Source organism: Mixophyes fleayi, chromosome 7 (genome assembly GCF_038048845.1).
Source record: "Mixophyes fleayi isolate aMixFle1 chromosome 7, aMixFle1.hap1, whole genome shotgun sequence".
NCBI classification, from domain to species: Eukaryota; Metazoa; Chordata; class Amphibia; order Anura; family Limnodynastidae; genus Mixophyes; species Mixophyes fleayi.
The window spans coordinates 119883431-119909782 of NC_134408.1; the positions used below are offsets into that span (position 1 = coordinate 119883431).

Here is a 26352-nt window from a genome sequence, read left to right on the forward strand (position 1 = left end):
TATAATATGCAGATAGAAATAATAATCGGTAAGACAAATTCTAAACATTTTCACATATCTTTTTCACAGAGAGACCCAGTATACCAGAAAAACTTGGAGTAACCAATGTAACAAAGGACAGTGTAACATTGGCTTGGTCAAAACCAGAGCATGATGGAGGTAGCAAGATTCTAGGCTATCTTGTTGAAGCTTTAGAGAAGGGACAACAAAAATGGGTTAAATGTGCAGTTGTCAAGACAACACACCACGATATCCGTGGCCTCAAAGAAAATGTTGATTATTTCTTCAGAGTTTTTGCTGAAAACCAGGCTGGTCTAAGTGATCCTAAGGAGCTTCTCCTGCCTGTTACTGTTAAAGAAAAGCTTGGTAAGTATATTACTACATACATATTCGCTGAACATACCTTCTTAGCATGTTTTAAATATGTTTTAATTCATGTTTTTCTTTTTAAATACAGTTTATCATTGTAAATGCCATATTTTTTATTTTACAGAATCACCTGAAATAGACATGAGAGGTTATCCAAGTAACACCGTGTATGTCAGAGCAGGCTCAAATCTGAAAGTTGACATTCCAATTTCTGGTAAACCTCTTCCTAAGGTGACACTGTCCAGGGATGGTCTTCTTGTGAAATCAACTTTAAGATTTAATACTGAAGCCACAGCCGAAAGCATAATCATTAATCTTAAAGAAAGTGTTGCTTCAGATGCTGGAACATATGAGCTGACAGCATCCAACTCTAGTGGAACCACCAAATCCAAAATCAAGATTGTGGTACTAGACAGGCCAGGCCCTCCTCTAGGTCCTGTGTCCCTCAGCGATGTCACTGAAGACAGTGTAACACTGCAATGGGAGCCTCCAGCTTACGATGGTGGAAGTCAGGTTACCAACTACATTGTTCTGAAGAGGGAAACAAGCACTGCTGCCTGGTCTGAAGTGTCCTCTACAGTGGCTAGAAATGTCACTAAGGTCATGAAACTCACTAAAGGAGAGGAATACCAATTCCGCATCAAAGCTGAAAATCGCTTTGGCATCAGTGACCATATAGATTCTGTGTGTGTAACGGTCAAGCTTCCTTACAGTAAGTTTGAAACTATGTATTCTTTACTAGAATCCCATTCCTCATGTTCTTTACATGTTTCTTACCACCTGTTATATTTTCTTTTACAGCTTTACCTGGACCACCATCAACACCTTGGGTCAACAATGTTACCCGAGAAAGCATTACAGTTGGTTGGCATGAGCCAGTCAATAATGGTGGCAATGCAGTGTTTGGATATCACTTAGAAATGAAAGACAGGAACAGCATATTATGGCAGAAAGCCAGCAAGACAATTATTCGCACAAGTCACTTCAAGGTCACCAATATCAGTCCTGGGTTAATCTATGAATTTAGAGTGTATGCGGAAAACTCTGCTGGTATTGGAAAAGCCAGTCATCCATCAGAGCCTGTACTTGCAATTGACTCCTGTGGTAAGTTATTGATGCATATCTTTTAAAAGGACATACTTCTGTAATTGATATAAGGACAGACTGAATAAATATATGTGTGTGTGTGTGTGTGTGTGTGTGTGTGTGTGTGTGTGTGTGTGTGTGTGTATTTGTATTTATAATCAGATCCTATACATCACATAATAAATTAAAAAATAGTCAGAAAATTAATCCTGTCATATCATATTTCCTTTTCAGAACCTCCAAGAAATGTTCGTGTCACAGACATTTCAAAGGTATCTGTGAGCTTGGCTTGGCAGAAACCTGCATATGATGGTGGCAGTAAAATTACTGGATACATTGTAGAAAAACGTGACTATCCAAATGGCCGGTGGACCAAGGCTAGCTTCACTAATGTCATTGAGACACAGTTTACTGTATCTGGCTTGACTCAGAGCTCTCAATATGAGTTCCGCGTCTTTGCAAAGAATGCTGTTGGTTCTATCAGTAACTCATCAGACGTGGCAGGACCTATCACTTGCATTGATACTTATGGTAAGTGACTGAACTTTAAATAAATACATAAAATATTAATTTTAATATATAAATGCAATTTTATTTAGAAATCTATTTACCAGGGACAAAAAAAAGACTGAGTTACTTCTCGTTTCATGACCTAGATACATCATATACTCTTTTGACCTAATATTGACAATAGGCATTCGATGTTACAATTACAAACATAGAGTTTATAGAGTGGAAAGACAGAAGTTTATAAAGACAGGTCTTAAGAGGTTTGTTCCAGAAATGGGGAGACAGTTTGAGAAGGCAGAGCATCCACATTCCTTATTGAGTTTCGGAAGCATTAGCTGGCTTGTGAAGGTAGCTCTTAGGTAGTAAGTGCTTGTTAGCTGCAGGGGTAAAATGTCTGTTCAAGTAATTGAGTAAAATGTCCAGAAACTATTTGAAGGGCAAACATGCAAATTGACCTTTATTTGTAGACTGCAGGGACAGCAAGCATATCACAATGGTGTGATTTGTAGCAAAACAAATGGCATATTGAAGAAATTACTACATCCACATAGTCTATAATTGGTATTATCCTATGCTGTGTAATGTACTTTTTGGCTATAGGAACTATTTTTTTTTTGTTTATTTGTTTGTTTTTAAATTGTATTTAACAAGCAATTCAGATGTAGTCAGGTTAGACTATAACTTCCAAAAGTTAATTGTGCAAGACTTATCAGGAAGAACAGTTGAACGGTAATTATGATTATAAACCTGAAAGCGACGGAGAATGGATTGAATTTTCAACTTTAGGGGGAACAGTAAAAACAAAGAGAAATTGAGGGTAGGGAAAGCAAGGTGGTGGCCTATGACAATGGGGAAGTCCAAAGTAGAGGGGGAGGATCCAGCCTACATATAGCTAGGCTCCAATTACTTTAGGAAAACACGGGACGACAGTGAATATGTGGTCCATACACTTTGTAGGGTTAGCCTTTTTACCAGGATAACATGGATATCTCTTCAAGAAAGATTTTTTGGAGTTACCCAATGTTCCCGAGAGAAATCTGATTACAATACATTTTTAAAGTCAGAGAAGTGTGAGCTGTGTGCATACAATACAGTATCATCCACATATATATGAATAGAAACTAATTTACAGACTGGCAGTTCATTTACAAATAAAGGAAACAGCGCCTTGAGCAGCCCCTCATGTAACATCTTGGTGGCTAGAGATGGAGCTAGAGATTGACACATGCTGGGATCTTCTTCATAAATGGAGTGAAACCACTTTAGCACATGTGTTCCAATACCTAAAGCATCAACGTTTGTTTAACAGTGCAGAGTGTTCTACAGTGTCAAAAGCTTTAATATGCTTTTAAATATATATTAGGTGTATATAGTATTTACAAAAGACTTTAATACTTTCATTTTGCATGCTCAAGCCTTAATGACCACACTTTCCTCAATCATTACATTTTGCCTTTAAGGAATCATTTTTTTTTACTATAAAACTGTAAGGAACCACATACATCATATATAATTAACAGATTGGTATATACAATGTATTCAAGTATTACAAATTTCCCACTTTATTCTCTAGGTGCACCTCAAATAGATGTACCACCAGAGTACACAGATGTTGTCAAATTCAAGGCTGGAGTGGCTGTGAAACTGACATTTGGCATTTCCGGGAAACCTCTGCCTACTATTGAATGGTTCAAAAATGGAAAAGAAATACAGACTAATGCTCAAGTGTCTATGGAAAGTACCACTGAGTTTTCATCAGTTCTCATTAAGGATGCCTCACGAGTCAACAGTGGACTTTATGAATTAAAACTGAAAAATGCTATGGGCTCTGCTTCAGCAAGTGTCAGAGTACAAATGCTTGGTATGTAATAAGAAATAGCATAAGAATATGGCTTCTTTATGTTTTAACTTTAAAATGTATTTTCATGTGTAGTCTTTTTCCTAATATTCATTTTTCTTGCCTTGTCTATATAGATAAACCTGGTCCACCTGCTGGACTTTTACAATTCAAGACAGTCACTGCTGAAAAGGTTACCTTTATGTGGGAGCCACCTACAGATGATGGAGGATCAAAGGTAACTCATTACATTGTGGAAAAACGTGAAACCAGTCGTGTGGTGTGGTCTTTGGTCACAGAAAAGCACGAGGAATGCCTTATAACAGTTACCAAACTCATTAAAGGCAATGAGTACATATTCCGTGTCAGGGGTGTAAACAAATATGGAGTTGGAGATCCTCTGGAAGCTGAACCAGTAATAGCAAGAAATGCATTTGGTAAGATATATTTAATTTGATATGTGACCATGTTTCTGTAAAGTTCTGCTCTTTGTATAATTTGATATTAAATTTTCTGTTTTATATTTAAGTTACCCCTGGTCCTCCAAGTGTTCCTGAGGCAGCCACAATTACCAAGAATTCAATGACTGTAACCTGGAGTAGACCCACTGTAGATGGAGGAAGTGATATAAATGGATATTACTTGGAGAAACGTGACAAAAAGAGCTTGAGGTGGTTCAAAGTCATCAAGGAATCCATCCGTGACACACGACAAAAAGTAACTGGACTTACTGAAGAGAGTGAATATCAATACCGTGTTTGTGCCATCAATGCAGCTGGCCAAGGTCCATTCTCAGATGCATCAGATTTCTACAAAGCCGTAGATCCTATTGGTGAGACACTAAAGTTTTTTGGGGGGTTTTCAGTGACATGTTTCAAGAACATAATTAAATGCTAATATTTACCAACATTAGTAGTAACTGATGATCAAATTTACTCATTTTTGCAGACAAACCTGGAGAGCCAACCAAACTCAAAATTATGGACAGTACCAAGTCATCAATCACTCTTAACTGGACTAAGCCAGTCTATGATGGTGGTAGTATAATCACAAGTTATATAGTTGAGGTCAGAGAAGCAGATAATGAAGAATGGAGCGTGGTTAGCGCTAAAGGAGAAGTCAGAACAACTGAATATGTTGTTTCTCTGCTTAAACCTGGTGTTGACTATTACTTCAGGGTATCAGCTGTAAATGCTGCTGGCAAAGGAGAGCCTATTGAGATGACGGAACCAGCACAGGCAAAGGACATACTTGGTATGCATTACGTTTTTTTTATCATTCTGTTTGCTTTTTCCTGCACATACCAAAATGTTTGGCTGCTTATGCTAATGTTTTCTTTGTATGTTTTTTACAGAGGAGCCTGAGATTGATCTAGATGTTGCACTTAGAACATCTATAGTCGCAAAGGCAGGTGAAGATGTTCAGTTAATGATTCCATTCAAAGGAAGACCTGCACCAAGTGTAACATGGAGAAAGGGAGAGAAAAATATTAGTAATGATGCAAGATATAATATTCACAACACAGAATCCTCAACATTGGTTGATATTTCTCAGGTCACACGGTATGACACCGGAAAGTATGTTTTGACTATAGAAAATGGTGTTGGCCAGCCAAAATCCACATTTGTTACAGTCAAGGTGCTTGATACCCCAGCCGAGTGTCAGAATCTACAAATTAAGAATGTTACCCGTGGCACTGTTACACTGGTATGGGAGCCTCCTCTTGTGAATGGTGGAGCTGAAGTCACTAACTATGTTATTGAAAAGAGAGATGCCACCAAGAGAGCCTGGGCTGCTGTAACAACTAAATGTTCTCATACATCATTCAAGATTACCAAATTGTCAGAGAAAACATCCTACTTTTTTAGAGTTATTGCAGAAAATGAGAATGGCCTGGGAGAGCCATGTGACACGACAGAGCCTGTGAAAGCATCTGAAATCCCAGGACCAGTAAGAGATCTGATAATGAAAGACTCCACTAAAACATCTGTCACCCTTGCTTGGAACAAACCAGATCACGATGGTGGCAGCATTGTCAGTGAATATGTACTGGAAAGCAAACTGAAAGATGATAAAGAATGGTCACATGCAGGTATCAGCAAAGCATGCGAATTTGAGATCACCAAGTTAAAGGAGCTTTCAGTTATAGAATTCAGAGTCACAGCTAAAAATGAGAAAGGATTGAGTGATGGGGCAACTATTGGGCCCATTACTGTTAAAGATTATGTTATTACACCTGAAGCAGACATATCTGAAATACTTGGAGGACAAATCACTGTACGAATTGGGCACAATGTGCACATAGAGGTGCCTTACAAGGGTAAACCTAGACCAACTATATCTTGGTTAAAGGACAATGCCCCTCTTAAAGAAAGTGAACATTTGAGATTTAAGAAAACTGAAGCCAAACTAAGTCTTAGCATCAAAAATGTTAAGAAAGAAAATGGTGGAAAGTACACATTGATTCTTGATAATGGTGTTGCTCGTAAGTCATATGTAATCACAGTTATAACACTTGGTCCTCCATCTAAGCCAAAGGGACCTATTCGATTTGATGAAATAAGAGCAGATAGCATCCTTATATCATGGGATGCTCCAGACGATGATGGTGGAGGAGAAATTACATCTTACAGCATTGAAAAGCGTGAAACTTCTCAGACCAACTGGAAGATGGTTTGCTCCAGTGTTGTAAGAACAGCTTTTAAGATTCCAAATCTGGTTAAAGGACTAGAGTACCAGTTTAGGATACGTGCTGAAAACAGATATGGTGTGAGTCCCCCACTGAACTCTATCGATGTTATTGCTAAACACCAGTTTAGAACACCAGGCCCACCTGGGAAGCCAGTTGTTTACAATGTTACAAGTGATGGAATGTCTATCTCCTGGGATGCACCAATCTATGATGGAGGCTCTGAAGTTTCAGGCTTCTATGTTGAAAAGAAAGAACGAAACAGCATATTATGGCAACGAGTCAACACTTCACCACTATCTAATCGGGAATATAGAATTACTGGGCTTATTGAAGGTCTGGATTACCAGTTCCGAGCCCTGGCAGAAAATAGTGCTGGCCTTAGCCCAGCAAGCGAACCAAGCAAATATACCCTGGCTGTGTCCCCTGTCGGTAAGTATCACAAAGAATTTGTTAAGTCTTTTATCATAACAAAATATATTTTTGTCATAAAGTAATTATTGTTTCGTTGAATATTTCTAGATCCACCTGGAACACCTGACTATATTGATGTCACTAGGGAAACAGTTACACTTAAATGGAACCCACCAAAGCGTGATGGAGGCAGTAAAATTGTGGCCTACAGCATTGAAAAGCGCCTTGGCAACGATCGTTGGCTCAGGTGCAACTTTACCGATGTTTCTGAATGTCAATATACAGTGACCGGGCTAAGCCCAGGTGACCGGTTTGAATTTAGAATAATTGCAAGAAATGCTGTTGGAACAATTAGCCCACCTTCACAGTCTTCTGGATACATCATGACAAGAGATGAAAGCAGTAAGTATCTCGTTTTATCAAATAAGTTTATAATTTCAAATTATCAGGGAAGTTTCTTAGTAATCAATGACATATACAGCCTGTAAATTCCATGGATTTCCCTGCCAGTCCAGCACTGCTAGATCCAGTGTATGCTGGATTTAATAGTGGTGGACTTGTCACACACACACACACACATCCTTCTGGGGTTTTGCTAATTGTTAAAGTAACTGTGGAAACCTGTCTGATGCAATTAAAGTAGCAACATATTTATCTCACTAAGGTACCAAAACAAAGCCCTCTCCGACCCCCCAAAAGTATGACATTTATAGTAGGGAATGCAAAGCAGAACAAATGTGAAATGTTGGAGTTAAAGTAATTTAGCTAGTACTGCAATATTTTAATGTAATCTTTATTTCATTTATAGTTTCTCCATCCATTGAGTTCGGACCTGAACACTTTGAAGGACTTACTGTTAAGGCCGGAGAAAGCATCAGAGTTAAAGCTATGATTAAAGGACGTCCAGTACCTCAAATTGTTTGGCTGAAAGATGGCAAAGAAATTGCAAAGAAGCTTGTTGTCGAAATAACTAACACAATTGGATTCAGCACTATCTTTGTAAGAGACGCCACACGTGACCATCGTGGTGTGTACACTGTAGAAGCCAAGAACTCATCAGGGACCAAGAGAGCCGATATGACAATACGGGTGCAAGGTATGATTAAGATGAATTAATATTCATACTCCATGTCCTTCAAACCTTTAAAGCATAAGTGGACATTTGAGAACCCCATTTACTTTTATTAACTATAGTCTGCCTTCTTGTTCTCCAAGCTGTTTTATATATTCAGGCATTTAGATCATAAAGAATAATATTACATGAATTTTGGAACAGTTTAAAAAAAATTATCAATAACATTTTTAAATAACTATATCTGATTTTTTTCCAGATACACCTGGACCAGTTGGTGGACCTATAAGATTCAGCAATATCAGTGGTGAAAAGTTAACCTTATGGTGGGATCCTCCTGACAATGATGGCTGCTCTGCAATAACTAATTACGTCATTGAAAAACGAGAGACAAGCAGATTGTCCTGGGCCCAGGTCACTGACCAGTGTGAAGGATGTACTTATACCATTACTAAATTGATCAAGGGCAACGAGTATCAATTCCGTGTCTCTGCAGCAAATAAGTTTGGTGTTGGTAAACCACTTGATTCAGATCCAGTCATTGCACAAATACAATACAGTAAGTCAACAGTATATTGCTAAACAAAAATAGATGATAAATGCTAAATATGAAAATAAATAATAGACAGTTACTATGTTATAACTGCCATGTTATTAATTGCTTATGCTTGTCTTTGCTAGCTGTTCCAGATGCACCTGGACTGCCAGATTCTACTCATGTAACTGGTGACAGCATAACCGTAACATGGGCAAGACCAAAATCTGATGGAGGAAATGAAATCAAGCATTATATCTTAGAAAGAAGGGAGAAGAAGAGCCTGCGTTGGGTTAAAGTATCCAGCAAGAAACCCATCACTGAGAACAGATTTAGAGTAACTGGCCTGGTTGAAGACAATGAGTATGAGTTCCGTGTAATGGCTGAAAATGCTGCAGGAGTTGGTGAACCAAGTGGCATATCCAGGTTAATTAAATGCAAAGAGCCTGTGAATCCACCTAGTGCACCCAGCATTGTCAAAGTGAGTGACACCACCAAAACATCAGTGAGCTTGGAATGGACAAGACCAGCATTTGATGGTGGAATGGAAATTATAGGATACATCATTGAAATGTGCAAAGCTGATCTTGGCGAATGGCACAAAGTGAATGTCGAAGCTGTAGTGGCCACAAAGTACACCATTGTTGATCTTGAGGCTGGTGAAAACTACAAATTCAGAGTTTCTGCAGTGAACGGAGCAGGCAAAGGAGATAGCTGTGAAGTACCTGCTACAGTACAAACTGCTGACAGAGTAACATCTCCTGAAATTGATATTGATGCCAACTTCAAGCAGACCCATATTGTTAGAGCTGGGGCAAGTATTCGCCTGTTCATTGCTTTCAAAGGAAGACCTACACCAACTGCTATTTGGGCAAAACCAGACAGTGACCTGAGTGTTAGGGCTGACATTCAAACTACAGACTCATTCAGCACACTGACTGTGGAGGACTGTAACAGATATGATGCAGGAAAATACACTTTCACTGTAGAGAACAACAGTGGCAGCAAGTCTATCACATTTACCGTCAAAGTGCTAGATTCTCCTGGACCACCAGGCCCAATTACATTCAAGGATGTGACAAGAGGATCTGTTACATTACTATGGGATGCGCCAATCATTGATGGAGGTGCACGTATTCATCATTATGTTGTGGAAAGACGAGAAGCAAGCCGACGCAGCTGGCAAGTGGTCAGTGAAAAATGTAGTAGACAGATAATTAAGGCGGGAGATCTTGGAGAAGGTCAACCATACTACTTCCGCGTTTCTGCAGAAAATGAATATGGTGTAGGTGAGCCTTATGAGACACCAGAACCCATTGTAGCAACTGAAGAACCAGCAGCGCCAAAGAGATTAGACATTATAGATACAAGCAAGTCATCTGTGACATTAGCTTGGCTTAAACCTGAGCATGATGGTGGTAGTCGTATATCCTCCTACCTTATTGAAATGAAACAGAAAGGATCAGACCACTGGATTGAAGCTGGTCAAACAAAACTTTTAACTCTAACCATTAATAACCTCACTGAAAATAATGAATATGAGTTCCGTGTTCGTGCCAAAAATGATGCTGGACACAGTGAGCCTAGAGAAGCATTCTCCTCTGTCATTATAAAGGAACCTCAAATTGAGCCTACAGCTGACCTAAGTGGCATCACCAGACAACTTATTACCTGCAAAGCAGGAAGCAATTTCACAATTGACATACCATTAAGTGGGCGTCCAGTACCAAAGGTGACTTGGAAATTGGAGGAAATGAGACTCAAGGAAACTGACAGAGTAAACATTAAAACAACAAAGGACAGAACAACCTTGACTGTCAAGGACAGCAGGAGAGGTGACTCAGGAAGATATTACTTGACACTTGAAAATACAGCTGGTGTCAAAACATTTACTGTCACAGTAATTGTGATTGGAAGACCAGGTCCCGTCACAGATCCTATTGAAGTTTCTTCTGTGTCTGCCGAGTCATGTGTATTGTCTTGGGCTGAACCTGAAGATAATGGTGGAACAGATATCACAAACTACATTGTTGAGAAACGTGAATCTGGTACAACAGCATGGCAACTTGTTAACTCTAGTGTGAAGCGCACCCAGATTAAAGTTACCCACCTTACAAAATACATGGAATACACTTTCCGTGTCAGTGCAGAGAACAGATTTGGTGTCAGCAAACCTGTTGAATCGACCCCTATTGTTGCTGAACATCCTTTTGGTAAGGAACCTATTTGCTTTATTTATATATAGCAGTGTGCATTATAAGGTAATAATCAATAATACATTTGTTGTCTTTCTTACATCCTATTAGTACCGCCAAGCCCACCAACTAGACCAGAAGTATATTCTGTTTCTGCCAATGCCATGGGCATCCGATGGGAAGAACCATATCATGATGGCGGAAGCAAAGTTACAGGATACTGGATTGAAAAGAAAGAACGTAACACCATCCTATGGGTGAAGGATAACAAGATCCCATGTTATGATTGTAATTACAAAGTATCAGGATTGGTTGAAGGTCTTGAATACCAGTTCAGAGCATATGCCCTGAATGCTGCTGGTATCAGCAAGGCTAGTGAAGCTTCAAGACCTCTAATGGCTCAAAATCCTGTTGGTGAGTAAATACCTAACCCTAAAACAGTAACTACTTTAAGTATTACAGACACCTAATACAAAAGCACATACATATTTCACTTCTCTAAAGTTTTAATACTAATAGGTTCATTATAGTGTTTTAAATTGTCTATGCAAAATGTTATTGTCATAAATGACTGGGCAACCTCAGTATCATGATTTAGAATGTACATTTCCATTCCATTATATATATTTAAAGTGTCCCTTTGAACATTCAACATGGTAGAATATGACTTGACGGCCACTTGCTCAACTGTCATCATTTATACAAAGTGAAAATATTGTTAAGGATATAATTTCCATTTTAGAAGCTCTAAACATTCTTCCAATTTTTTTAGATCCACCAGGAAGACCAGAAGTGACAGATGTTACAAGATCTTCAGTTGCACTGAGCTGGTCTACTCCACTTTATGATGGTGGTAGCCAAATTGTTGGTTATATCGTAGAACGCAAACCATTCAATGAAACTGGAGATGGACGTTGGCTGAAATGCAACTACACCACAATTTCAGAAAATGTCTTCAATGTGACAGCTCTAAGTGAAGGAGAAGTTTATGAGTTCCGTGTACTTGCCAAAAATGCTTTTGGTGTAATAAGTGCCCCATCACAGTCCACCGGTGCTGTCACTTGCAAAGATGAATATTGTGAGTATATCTATCAAATTTTATTTTCTGTATTAACCCTCTTTAATATAAAATGAATAAGTAAACAAAATAATGTCTACCTTTTATAGGATTTAAAAAAATTCAGTATGCAGTAGTTAAAATATTTTAGGTAACATTGCTAATTACTCATTTCAATGTATTTTCTTTCTTTAGCACCACCCAAAGCTGAACTTGACAGCAAACTCCAAGGAGATGTTGTGACTATAAGAGCCGGTTCTGATCTTGTCCTTGATGCCTCTATTGGTGGCAAACCAGAACCAAAGGTGTTCTGGTCTAAGGGTGAAAAGGAACTGGAACTCTGTGAAAAGATTTCTCTACAATACACCAGTAAACGGGCTGTTGCAATTGTCAAATTCTGTGACAGAGGTGATACTGGCAAATATACTTTAACAGTTAAGAATGCAAGTGGAACAAAGTCTGTTTCTGTGCTTGTTAAAGTACTTGGTAAGTACATCTATACAGTAGGCTACACATTGCATTTACCAAAATCATAGTATTTAAGAAAAATGTTATTAACAAATGTCCATATTTTGCTATTTTTTTAGATTCCCCAGGTGCTTGTGCAGGCAAAATAACCATCAGTAGAGTTACAGATGAGAAATGCACTCTGGCCTGGAATGCACCACAAGAAGATGGAGGTGCTGAGATAACTCACTATATTGTAGAAAGACGCGAAACCAGTCGACTCAATTGGGTGATCGTTGAGCCTGAGTGCCAGACACTTTCATGCAATGTGACAAGATTAATCAAAAACAATGAGTATATATTCCGCATAAGAGCGGTTAATAAATATGGACCAGGTCTTCCACTCGAGTCTGAATCTATCATTGCAAGAAACACATTTAGTAAGTAGAAATACTCTAATTTCACTTATAATGTACATGGTTTCCAAGTTGACGTTTGCACACATCTTTAATATTACGTATTTTTGACAGCTATTCCATCATCACCTGGTGCACCTGAAGCTATTGGTGCTAGCAAGGACCATGTCATTATCCAGTGGCTTAAACCAGAATCAGATGGCGGCAATGAAATCAGCACTTACATTGTAGATAAACGAGAAAAGAAGAGTGTGAGATGGACAAGAGTCAACAAAGACTATACTATTTATGACACACGATTGAAGGTCACCGGATTACTAGAAGGCAGTGAATACCAATTCCGTGTCAGTGCAGTCAATGCAGCCGGAAACAGTGAACCCAGTGAATCATCACCATATGTGTTGTGCAAAGAACCTAGCTGTAAGTTTTCACTTATATGTCAGTAAATATGTAGAATTACAGAACTCTACTTTTGCAATATTAAAGAACAGAACACTCAGTAGCCAATGAAAAACTTCTCCATTTACTAGAAGGATAAAAAAAACTAAGCGCTAGCACACAAACTACTTGCACAAGCAAAAGAGCTGAGTGTTTACAGAGTGCATTGCATGTGGGAAGTAAAGTTTAAACCTACGGAAGCTGTGATGGGACAGACAAGTTATAGATTGGTGAAATAAGGTACACATTCCATTTTCATACAAATGACATTGAATATAATCATAATACACTAACTTAGCATTTAAATCACTGCTTTGGCAAATCTTACCTTAAACATCATGCATAATAAAAAAAAAAGGTATTTATAGAACATCAGCACTGGCAATTGGTAACTGGTGAGTCATAAACACTATAAACATTTTCAGGGTCAAAATTCCATGGGGCAAATTTTACCTGTGACTGTCAATATAATGTTTATTTTCACTTTGCTTTCAGATACCCCAGCTGCTCCATCTGCTCCAAGAGTTGTGGATACCACCAAACAGAGTATTAGCTTGGCATGGTCAAAGCCCTTGTATGATGGGGGTTCTGATATTTTGGGCTATATTCTTGAAGTACAAGAAGAAGGCAGTGAACAGTGGTACAGACCACACACTACTACCCTCCTTAGAAATACTGAGTTTACCTTGACAGGTCTAAAGACCAGTCATAAATATCGCTTCAGAGTCTCTGCAACAAATGTAAATGGCACAAGTGACTTTAGTGAATCATCAGCTGAAATTGAACCAGTTGAAAGAATAGGTATAATAAAACTTCTATTTATTCATGCTTTAATCATGTAGATAGTCTTTGGTGACATTTATTAATTATATTCATTTATTTTATTAGAAATTCCTGATCTGGAGCTTGCTGATGACCTTAAAAAGATTGTTACAGTCAGAGCAGGGGGCTCACTACGTCTCATGGTATCTGTATCTGGAAGACCTTCTCCGATAATCACATGGAGAAAGGAAGGTGTCGACTTGGCAAGCCGAGCCTTTATCGATATAACAGACAGCTATACCTTACTTGTTATCGAAAAGGTGAACAGATATGATGCTGGAAAGTACATCATTGAGGCTGTTAACCAATCCGGCAAGAAGTCAGCAACAGTCGTTGTCAAGGTTTATGGTAAGATATATTTCCTTTTTTATTTATTTTTGTAAATATGACCTTTCTTTTTATACTTTGCGGTAATGCCCATTGAAAAGCAAACATTAAGTGCAAGTTAGTTGTTTTGTGCATAAGCCCCCAAAGTTGTTGAAAACAATAACAGTATAGAAATAATTAATACATCATGCTTGTCTCTTTCACAGATTCACCAGGCCCATGTGGCTCAGTGAAGGTCAAAGAGGTCTCCAAAGAATCAGTCACAATTACTTGGGATGTGCCTGCTTTGGATGGTGGAGCTCCAGTAAATAATTACATCATTGAAAGACGTGAAGCTGCTATGAGAGCCTTCAAGACCGTAACCACAAAATGCAATAAGTCAATTTACAGAATCACTGGTTTAGTAGAAGGATTAATGTACTACTTCAGAGTTTTGCCAGAAAACATTTATGGCATCGGTGAACCATGTGAAACATCAGATGCAGTCTTAGTGTCTGAAGTTCCGATGCTACCACAAAAACTTGAAATTGTTGATATTACTAAATCCACAGTGTCTCTTGCATGGGAGAAGCCTCTTCATGATGGTGGTAGCAGACTTACTGGCTATGTAATTGAAGCTTGTAGGGCTGGAACAGAGAAATGGATGAAGGTTGCAACACTAAAACCAACAGTCCTTAATTATATCATTACATCATTAAATGAAGGTGAACAGTATTTGTTCAGAGTTAGAGCCCAAAACCAGAAGGGAGTATCTGAACCACGGGAGATTGTAACTGCAGTAACCGTGCAAGACCAGAAAGGTACAAGAAATAATGTGTCAAGTAACTCATTTTATGTACAGTATTTGTGTCATTTTTGAGACTTACCTGTTTCTATGCATTTTTATAGTGCTTCCTTCCATTGATCTGGCTGGTATACCTCAGAAGACTGTACATGTGCCAAGTGGCAGGCCCATCGAGCTCGCCATACCCATTCATGGGCGTCCTCCTCCGGCTGTGTCATGGTTCTTTGCTGGATCCAAGATAAAAGAGGTTGACCGGGTTAAGATTGAAACTGTGAATAAAGTAGCTCATTTAACCATTCGTGAGACTACTATCAATGATACTGGAGATTATACACTTGAACTTAAAAACACAACTGGAACAGTTGCTGAAACAATTAAAGTCATTATTCTTGGTGAGCACTATATTGCACTTTACTCTTATGGTTTGCTCCAGACAGAACATGCTGATAATAATATATATATATATCTTTTTTTTTATAACAGACAAACCTGGACCACCTATTGGACCAATTTCTATTGATGAAGTTGACGCTACATCTGTTGCTATCTCTTGGCAACCACCGCTGATGGATGGTGGAGCTACAGTTAGTGGCTATGTTGTGGAACAACGGGATGCTCACCGCCCTGGATGGTTACCAGTCTCTGAGTCTGTTACAAGAGCAATGTATAAATTCACAAGACTCACTGAAGGCACTGAATATGTATTCAGAGTGGCAGCTACAAACCGCTTTGGCATTGGTTCATACTTGCAGTCTGAAGTTGTAGAGTGCAAGAGCAGAATTAGTAAGTACATTCTATTAAAGGTAAAATAACATTTAAGGCTTTCGTATAGTCCCAATACCTAAATACATCAATAAAAACTATTAAGAAGGAAAATATATTTTAATTAAATCGATACAGGTTCTATACTAAATACCAGGTTAAATATTTCCTTCCATTATCTTCTTTGTTTTACTGAAACAGTTCGTATTTAACTAACAATTTCAAGACATAAATCAGTGTGTTGTGAATATTTATTTTACTGGCGCATTCTGTATATTGCTCCTATTTTTCACTCAAAAAAAACATTTGTTAAACCTGTGCGGTACAATAGTCTTATTATTCAAATATATAATTTCAGGTATTCCTGGACCACCAGAGACTCCACAAGTGTTTGATGTTTCACGTGATGGCATGACCCTATCTTGGAACCCACCAGGTGAAGATGGAGGTTCCCAGATCATTGGTTATATTGTGGAACGAAAAGAGGTTAGAGCTGAGCGCTGGGTCCGTGCCAATAAAGTACCAGTGACAATGACACGCTACCGGTCTACTGGACTTATTGAAGGCTTGGAATATGAACATCGTGTTACAGCTATAAATGCAAGAGGTGTTGGAAAACCAAGCCGCTCTCCTAAATCCGCAGTCGCAATGGATCCAATAGGTAATTTAAATACATGATTTACAGATATTGCTTATTGTGCTACACACATAATTTAGTTTCTTAGTGGGGAAAAAAATCAAATGTGTGATATATTTTTGGATTTCATTTATGTATTTTGCAACTACATTTTACAGCTCCTCCTGCCAAGCCTCAGAATCCAAGAGTTACTGATACCACAAGAACATCCGTGTCTTTAGCATGGAGTCCACCAGAAGAGGAAGGAGGATCCAAAGTCACTGGTTACTTAATTGAAATGCAAAAGATCGATCAATATGAATGGACCAAATGCAATACTACTCCAACTAAAATCTGTGAATATACTCTTACACACCTTCCACAAGGAGCAGAATACAGGTTCCGTGTGCTAGCATGCAATGCTGGAGGACCGGGAGAACCAGCTGATGTTCCAGGAACTGTCAAAATCACTGAAATGCTTGGTAAGACATTCAATCCGCTTAACCTGTTTTAAGTTAAGGTTTAATAACAAATTCATATGGAATGATTTATATATAAATTATCTAACAAAATACATTTCTGTTTGCAGCATATCCTGATTATGATTTGGATACAAAATACCAGGAAGGTCTCATAGTAAGACAAGGCAGTGCAATCAGAATAACAATACCAATAAAGGGCAAACCCATTCCAATATGTAAATGGACCAAGGAAGGTCGTGATGTAAGCAAGAGAGCTATGATTGCAACTTCTGACACACATACTGAACTTGTCATCAAGGATGCTGTCCGCGAAGACTCTGGAACTTATGACCTAATGCTTGAAAACAAATGTGGCAAAAAGGCAGTTTACATTAAGGTGAAAGTTATTGGAAGCCCAGACACTCCAGAAGGTCCACTGGAATATGATGACATCCAGGCACGTTCTGTAAGAGTAAGCTGGAGAGCACCTGCAGATGATGGTGGCTCTGATATCCTTGGCTACATTGTTGAAAGACGAGAAGTGCCAAAGGCTGCTTGGTATACAGTTGATTCACGTGTAAAAGCAACATCTTTAGTGGTTAAAGGACTCAAAGAAAATATTGAATATCATTTCCGTATTTCAAGTGAAAACCAATTTGGTGTTAGTCGTCCATTAAAATCAGAAGAAGCTGTCATACCAAAGACACCTCTGAGTACGTATTTATGGTTATTTCTTTTATAAATATAACGCAGCTCTAAGTTCTTATGTTAACAATCAAATGTATAGCAAGTTATGAACCGATATTAATTAAGTACTTATCAAATTGCAGATGTACCAGAACCTCCAAGCAACCCACCAGAAATTGTGGATGTCACAAAGAGCTCAGTCAGCTTATCTTGGTCTCGACCTAGAGATGATGGTGGTTCTCGAGTCACAGGATACTATATTGACCGTAAAGAGTCTACCACAGATAAATGGGTTAGACACAATAAGACCCATGTTACTACAACTATGTATTCAATCACTGGACTTGTACCAGATGCTGAATATCAGTTCCGTATTCTTGCACAAAATGATATTGGCTTGAGTGAGCCAAGTCCGTCATCTGACTCAGTGATTTGCAAAGATCCATTTGGTAAGTTGGCCCACATTTTGGTAACACTATTTTTTGACAAATCAGTCTAAAACAATGCCTTTGATACTAAAATGTATTTTACTTGCATTATACAGATAAGCCAAGTCAACCAGGTGACATTGAAATTACATCTGTATCAAAGGATAGTATAACAATACAATGGGATAAACCAGAGTGTGATGGTGGGAAAGAGATCCTTGGTTATTGGGTTGAATACCGCCAGTCTGGAGACAGTGCATGGAAGAAATGCAATAAGGAACGCGTCAAAGACAGACATTTCATCATGGGTGGCTTGCTGGAAGCTACGGAATATGAATTTAGAGTTTTTGCAGAAAATGAAACTGGAACCAGCAGACCTCGCAGAACAGCAATGACAGTGAAGACTAAGCTTACCTGTGAGTCTACATTATTAGTGTTTTGCCAAGCAAATTGCTATGGTCATATTCACATTTGGGAACAGTTATATGCTCCTGTTCTGTTCATTAAAATATTTCTGCATTTGTTTTTTGTACACAGCTGGGGAAGCTCCAGGTCTAAGACTAGAAATGAAGGATGTCACTAGCAAACTGGGAGAAAGCGCCAAATTAACCTGCCAGATTGTCGGAAGACCGTTGCCTGACATCAAATGGTATCGCTTTGGCAAAGAGCTGACACAAAGCCGCAAGTACAAAATGTCCTCAGATGGACGTAACCACTCACTCACAATCTTGACAGAAGAACAGGAAGACGAAGGCCTCTACACTTGTATTGCAGTCAATGATGCTGGAGAAATTGAAACAAGTGGCAAACTGCTGTTAGAAGCGACTCCGCAGTTCCATCCTGGATTCCCTCTCAAGGAGAAGTACTATGCAGGCGTAGGTACAACACTTCGCCTTCATGTGGCATATATTGGACGTCCGGTGCCGGCCATTACATGGTTCCATGGCAAAAAACCATTGAAATCTACTGAAAATATCACCATTGAGAACACAGAACACTATTCTCACCTTGTCATAAAGAATGTGCAGCACAAGAGCCATGCTGGAAAATACAAGGTGCAACTAAGCAACATATTTGGAAGTGTTGATACAGTGCTTAATGTGGATATACAAGGTATGTTTGCTTATAAAAACATTGTTGGTTAATGTTCCTATTTACTTTCTGAAATACAAATGTACTTAACATATTTTGTTTTCTCCACAGATAAACCAGACAAACCCACAGGTCCAATAGTTGTGGATGCTTTACTGAAAAATTCAGTAGTAATCAGCTGGAAAGCACCAGAAGATGATGGTGGATCAATGGTGACCAACTATGTGGTGGAACGTTGCGAAGCTAAGGAAGGTGGAGAGTGGCATCTAGTGTCTTCCTCTATTTCTGGAACCACCTGCCGAATTGTTAATCTGAATGAAAATTCTGGCTACTACTTCCGTGTTTCTGCACAAAACTTATACGGTATCAGTGAAGCTTTGGAGATATCCTCTATTGTTGTAATCAAGAGTCCATTTGGTGAGTACAGTTTCATGTACATCACTATGTTCCATCATGTACAAAATGTTTTATTTTTAGATTTAGAAATATGTTACTAAACTATTACACATTTTAATTGCAGAAAAACCAGGAACTCCAGCTAAACCAGCGGTCACAGCCATCACAAAGGATTCCTGTGTGGTATCATGGAAGCCACCAGCTAGTGATGGAGGTGCAAAGATTACAAATTACTTCCTTGAAAAACGTGAGAAGAAGCAGAACAAATGGATCTCAGTCACAACAGAGGAAATTCACGAGACAGTCTATTCTGTCAGTGCCCTAATTGAAGACCTGGAATATGAATTCCGTGTTAAATGTGAAAACATTGGAGGTGAAAGCGAATGGAGTGAAATATCTGAACCTATGGTTCCTAAATCTGATGTACCAATCCGTGCTCCACAGTTTAAGGAAGAACTAAGAAACCTAAATGTGAAGTACCGGAGCACTGCTACCTTTGTCTGCAAAGTCACTGGCCATCCCAAACCTGTTGTTAAATGGTTTAAACAAGGTAAAGAGATACTTCCAGATGGAGAAAAGGTGAAGCTACAAGAATATAAAGGTGGATACTATCAGCTTGTCATTACAAATGTCTTTGAAGACGATGCCACAGTCTACCAAATCAGAGCCACCAACCAAGGAGGATCTATTTCTGCTACCGCTTCCTTGGATGTGGAAGGTAAACATAATTTCTACAAATTATCTGTTGATGTTAAATTTTGAACATATTTCACCAAGCTAATCTTTTGTTCTTTTTTTTATTGTCTATAGTTCCTGCTAAAATTAATTTGCCTAAACATCTGGAGGGAATGGGAGCTGTACATGCCCTGAGAGGTGAAATCGTTAGTATCAAAATCCCATTCTGTGGTAAACCAGACCCTGTCATCACATGGCAGAAGGGACAGGATCTTATTGACAGCAATGGACAATATCAAGTCATCGTCACACGTTCATTCACTTCACTCGTGTTCTCTAATGGCGTGGACAGGAAAGATGCTGGCTTTTATATAGTCTGTGCAAAGAACAGATTTGGCATTGATCAAAAGACCGTAGAATTGGATGTTGCAGATGTTCCTGACCCACCAAGAGGACTTAAAGTCAGTGATGTTTCAAGAGATTCTGTTAATCTAACATGGACTGCACCAGCTACTGATGGTGGCAGTAAAATCATCAACTACATTATTGAAAAATGTGCCACTACTGCAGAAAGATGGATTCGTGTTGCACAATCTCGTGAGACGCGATATACTGTGGTTAACTTATTTGGTAAAACAAAATATCAGTTCAGAGTAATAGCTGAAAATAAGTTTGGACAGAGTAAACCATCTGAACCAACAGAACCAGTTGTTACAAAGGAAGATAAGACAAGAATGTTGAACTATGATGATGAAGTCTCTGAAATAGAAATTTCCAAAACAAAAGCAGCACATTCTTCCACAAAAGTGCTTCACGAGAGATTCTCAATTGCTGAAGACCTTGGACATGGGCAATTCGGAATTGTTCATCGTTGCGTTGAGAATGTTTCAAAGAAAACATACCTTGCCAAGTTTGTAAAAGTTAAAGGTGCTGATCAAGTTTCTGTGAAGAAAGAAATTTCTATCCTAAACATTGCTCGCCACAGAAGTATCTTGTACCTTTATGAATCATTTGAAAGTCTTGAAGAACTGGTTATGATCTTTGAGTTCATATCTGGCGCTGACATTTTTGAAAGAATCAATACATCAGGATTTGACCTCAGTGAAAGGGAGATTGTTTCATATGTCCGCCAACTTTGTGAAGCTCTTGACTTCCTTCATTCAAATAGCATTGCAAACTTTGATATCAGACCAGAAAATATCATTTATACCACAAGGAGAAGCTCAAGTATCAAAATTACAGAGTTTGGACAAGCCAGGCAGTTAGTACCTGGAGACAACTTCAGAATTCAGATCACTGCTCCTGAGTATTCTGCACCCGAGATTCACCAACACGATTTGGTCAGCACAGCAACTGACATGTGGTCTGTTGGTACACTTGTCTACATACTTCTGAGTGGCCTCAATCCATTTGCTGCAGAAACAAATCAGCAGGTTATTGAGAACATTACCAATGCTGAATATAACTTTGAAGATGAAGCCTTTAAAGATATCAGCTTGGAGGCATTGGATTTCATCGACCGACTTTTGGTGAAAGAAAGAAGGAACCGTATGACTGCAGCAGAAGCCCTTGAGCACTCATGGTTAAAACAAAAGTCAGAAAAAATAAGCACAAAGGTTATTAAGACACTAAGACACAGACGCTACTATCAAAGTTTGATTAAGAAGGAATGGAATTTCGTAGTCTCTGTTGCTCGGATCTCTTGTGGTGGTGCCATAAGGTCCCAGAAAGGGGTCACAGTTGCTAAGGTCAAAGTTGCATCAATTGAAATCGGACCACTGGCTGGGCAAATAGCACATGCTGTTGGAGAAGAAGGAGGATATGCCAGGTTTATATGCAAGACTGAAAACTATGATCAGTCAACACAAGTGACTTGGTACTTTGGCATTCGGCAATTAGAAAATAGTGACAAGTATGAAATCACATATAATGATGGTGTTGCCACAATCTACATCAAAGACATCAGAAAATCAGATGATGGCACTTACAGATGCAAAATAATTAATGACTATGGAGAGGACAGTTCCTATGGTGAATTATTTGTCCAAGGTGTCAGAGAACAAAATGAATACTACAGGTGCAGAACAGTGAAGAAGGTGAAACGCAGAATTGACACCAAGAGGCTTTTGGAGAGACCACCAGAGTTTACCTTGCCATTGTTCAACCGTACAGCTTACATTGGTGAAGATATCAGATTTGGTGTAACAATAACAGTCCACCCTGATCCACAAGTAACATGGCTTAAATCAGGTCAAAAAATTAAACCTGGTGAAGATGACAAGAAATATACCTTTGAAACTGACAAAGGATTGTATCAGCTGATCATTCATAAATTGACAACAGATGACGATGCTGAGTATACAGTTGTGGCAAAGAACAGATATGGGGATGACAGCTGCAAAGCTAGGTTGACAGTCGTACCTCATCCAGCAGCAGCAGACAATACTTTAAGACCAATGTTCAAACGGTTACTTGCAAATGCTGAATGCCAGGAGGGCCAGTCTGTCCGCTTTGAAATTAGAGTATCTGGTACTCCAAAACCAACACTCAAATGGGAAAAGGATGGTCAGGCCTTGGCACTGGGTCCCAACATTGATATAATTCATGAAGGTCTTGATTACTTTGTCCTTATCATTAGAGACACACTGCCAGAAGACTCAGGCTCCTACAGAGTCACTGCTACAAACAGTGCAGGATCAACAAGCTGCCAAGCATACCTGAAGGTAGAACGCATGCGATACGTCAAGCATGAATACAAATCCGAAGAAGAGCGTACAGTACATGTTCAGAAACAGATTGACAAGACCTTAAGAATGGCAGAAATTCTTTCTGGTACAACTGCTGTTCCACTAACTCCAGTTGCACAACAGGCCCTGAGGGAAGCGGCTATCTTGTATAAGCCAGCAGTAAGTACAAAAACTGTGAAGGGAGAATATGACATTCAGAAAGAGGAGAAGAAAAAAGAAGTAAAAGTTATTCGTATGCCATACGATATTCCAGAGCCACGAGTACGTGCTGTGAGCGCACTTGAAGAAGATCAATCTATTAAGAAGTTTGTACCAATGTCTGACATGAAATGGTACAAGAAATTAAGAGATCAATATGAAATGCCAGAACCTCTTGAGCGTATTGTCCAAAAACGTCCAAAACGTATTCGTCTTTCAAGATGGGAGCAATTCTATGTGATGCCCCTACCACGTATCTCTGATCAATATAAGCCTAAATGGCGTATACCAAAACTATCACAGGACGACCTTGAAACTGTAAGGCCGGCCCGTCGCCGAACACCATCACCAGATTATGAACTTTATTACAGACCGCGAAGACGCTCTCTTGGAGATGTATCTGATGATGAGTTACTTCTCTCAGTTGATGACTATTTGGCTATGAAGAGAGTTGAAGAGGAAAGACTACGTCTAGAAGAAGAGTTGGTGCTTGGCTTTTCTGCCTCTCCCCCTCGAAGTCCTCCAAGATTTGAGCTATCAACCCTTCGTTACAGCTCTCCAGAAGCTCGTGTGAGCAGAGAGAAGAGAAGGGAAGCAGAAACTATGTATTCAAGTTACCATATCCCAACTAAAGAGGAGATAACAACAAGTTATGCAGACCTACGAGAACGTTATGAGAGAGCTGTGTACAAACCACCAAAACAAAAACAAAGAATCATTGATGAGAGAGAAGATGAAGAACTGCTTCGTCCTTACAGCACAACGCAAAGACTTTCTCAGTATACAAGAGATCTTGAATACATGGAGAAGGAAGAAAAAAGAAGATTGCTTACAAGAAGGGAAAGAGAAATAACTGAAATAACTGATGTTGAAGAAGCTGAGGAAGCAGTTAGTAAAGTCACTAAAAAGGTACGCCAAACATCTCCTGCAGTGACTCGATTGCTTGGAAGACGAAGGTCACTTTCTCCAACATATATTGAACTTATGCGTCCTGTGTCAGAACTTATAAGGCCTCGGTCGAAGCCAGCTGCATCACATGAACCAGAAAGAAGATCTCCCACACCTGAAAGAACAAGGCCTAGGTCACCCAGTCCTGTTTCTAGTGAGAGATCACTTTCACGCTTTGAAAGAACAGCAAGATTTGATATATTTTCAAGATACGAGTCAATGAAAGCAGCTTTGAAAACACAAAAGACTTCAGAAAGAAAGTATGAAGTTTTGACTCAGCAACCATTCACTTTGGATCATGCACCTCGTATAACCTTGAGAATGCGCTCTCATCGTGTGCCTGTTGGACAAAACACAAGATTTATCCTCAATGTGCAGTCAAAGCCTACTGGTGACATTAAATGGTATCATAACGGCATTGAAATTCAGGAGAGTAGTAAGATCCATATTACAGATGTGAGTGGAGTTTTGACTCTGGAAGTAATTGACTGTCAGCCCGAAGATAGTGGAACATACCGTGCCCTGTGTACAAATTACAAAGGGGAAACTTCTGATTATGCCACACTAGATGTTGCAGGAGGTGATTTTTCCACCTATATACCTAAGAGAAAAGATGATTTGGTGCCTAGATCTGCTTTCCCTGAGTTGCTTAAATCAGAGGACTATGCAATTTCCTCATTTAAGAAAACATCTGAAATGGAGGCAAGTTCTGCAAGACGAGAAGTCAGATCACAAGTAACTTCATCAAGAGAATCTAAAGAATCATATGAGGCTTATGCATCTGAAGAAAAAAGGGTATCTGCTTCTGAAGCAAGAGCACTGGAAGAAAGAGTCGTGCACAGAAGATTTAAGACTTCCGAGCCTGCAAAAATCCTAACCAAACCACAGTCTGTCACAGTTTCTGAAGGTGACAATGCTAGGTTTTCATGCGATTTTGATGGTGAGCCAACACCAACAGTTACATGGTTGCAAGCAGGACAGTCTATTGTTTCCTCTGCTCATTACCACATAACATCAACAAAATATAGCTCTAGTTTTGAAATTACTTCTGTCAAGCTGTCTGATGAAGGAAGCTACACAGTAGTGGTGGAAAACTCTGAAGGAAAGCAAGAAGCACACTTTACATTGACAATTAAAAAATCCAGGGCAGTAGAGAAAAGTATTACATCACCCCCCAGAGTAAAATCTCCAGAACTTCACAAAAAATCTCACGAATCAATCAAATCACCTCGACGAGTGAAATCCCCAGAGCCAACTGCATCAAAAGCAAAGTCATCTGCCAAATCGCCTGCAGACAAAGTACATTTACCAGCTGTTTCAGCTCCAAAGATTGCTCAGAATTTAAAGGTTGCAGCTAGTGATGACACAGCTAAACTCTCATGTGCTGTCGAAAACGTATTACTCAACGGGAGAGAAGTATTGTGGTTTAAAGATGGTAAGAAGCTGAGGGAGGACGGTCATTTTGGCTTTCACTACTCAGCTGATGGGACTTATGAACTGACCATCCACAACATTTCAGAAGCTGACCAAGGTGAATATGTTTGTGAGATAACTGGGGAAGGAGGTGTGTCTAAGACCAGCCTGCAGTTTGTGGGACAGATATTCAAAAGTGTTTTTTCCCAAGTCTCCAGCGTAATTGAGTCCAAGAAATCTGTTCAGAAAACCAAATCTCTTTTAAAGGCAATAGTTCATGAGGAAGTTACCAAAACTGACCTGGTCTCAGAAGAAATCAAGACCATTCAGACTGAGATTAAGTCGTCAGTCACTAATGTCAGTTTTAGTGAAGGTCAGAAGGTCATTATTAAGGCTAATATACCAAGGGCTTCACAAGTCAAATGGGTGCTTAACGGGAGCGAACTGAAAAACTCTGAAGACTTCAGATATGGAGTATCTGGCAGTGATCAAACTTTAACGTTCAAAAAGTTCAGCAGTAAAGAGCAGGGAATCCTCACATGTGAGGCAAGAACAGACCAAGGAATCATCAAATGCCAGTTTGACATGACTTTAAGCAAAGATCTTTCAAATGCACCATCATTTGTCTACCAACCCAAGTCTCAAAATGCAAATGAAGGTCAGAATGTTATCTTCACATGTGAAATCACTGGCAATCCATCGCCTGAAGTTGAATGGTTTAAAGACAATGTACCTGTGAGTAAATCTTGATAATTCGCTATTATAATATAGTGTAACGAGGAAGGCATAGTCACTAGCTTGCCCCCAATTAACGTCCCGGAAAAATAACATAGAAATCTAATGATTTGTTATATGCACTAATACTATACATGAAATGATATTGTTGAATATACATTATGCTATCATCGATACACTATAGTAAGACATAGAT

General features: G+C 39.1%; 1 protein-coding gene across 24 annotated transcripts in view; it reads left to right on the top strand.

Moving 5' to 3' along the window:
• Nucleotides 1–26352, top strand: part of TTN (titin) — a 252740-nt gene that overhangs the window by 221960 nt on the left and 4428 nt on the right. For all 24 annotated transcript variants that reach the window (XM_075180515.1, XM_075180537.1, XM_075180524.1 and 21 more), the window contains 32 exons: nt 70–366; nt 494–1081; nt 1171–1473; nt 1690–1986; nt 3539–3826; nt 3940–4239; nt 4332–4634; nt 4751–5056; nt 5157–6923; nt 7014–7307; nt 7714–8001; nt 8237–8536; nt 8659–10725; nt 10819–11121; nt 11480–11785; nt 11960–12250; nt 12352–12651; nt 12742–13047; nt 13561–13866; nt 13954–14235; nt 14421–15014; nt 15103–15390; nt 15482–15781; nt 16119–16421; nt 16556–16858; nt 16966–17550; nt 17668–17973; nt 18069–18368; nt 18490–19065; nt 19156–19461; nt 19565–20158; nt 20251–26156. In XM_075180515.1, coding sequence (XP_075036616.1) covers nt 70–366; nt 494–1081; nt 1171–1473; nt 1690–1986; nt 3539–3826; nt 3940–4239; nt 4332–4634; nt 4751–5056; nt 5157–6923; nt 7014–7307; nt 7714–8001; nt 8237–8536; nt 8659–10725; nt 10819–11121; nt 11480–11785; nt 11960–12250; nt 12352–12651; nt 12742–13047; nt 13561–13866; nt 13954–14235; nt 14421–15014; nt 15103–15390; nt 15482–15781; nt 16119–16421; nt 16556–16858; nt 16966–17550; nt 17668–17973; nt 18069–18368; nt 18490–19065; nt 19156–19461; nt 19565–20158; nt 20251–26156 — 19853 coding nt within the window. The remainder of the gene's footprint in view (nt 1–69; nt 367–493; nt 1082–1170; nt 1474–1689; nt 1987–3538; nt 3827–3939; nt 4240–4331; nt 4635–4750; nt 5057–5156; nt 6924–7013; nt 7308–7713; nt 8002–8236; nt 8537–8658; nt 10726–10818; nt 11122–11479; nt 11786–11959; nt 12251–12351; nt 12652–12741; nt 13048–13560; nt 13867–13953; nt 14236–14420; nt 15015–15102; nt 15391–15481; nt 15782–16118; nt 16422–16555; nt 16859–16965; nt 17551–17667; nt 17974–18068; nt 18369–18489; nt 19066–19155; nt 19462–19564; nt 20159–20250; nt 26157–26352) is intronic.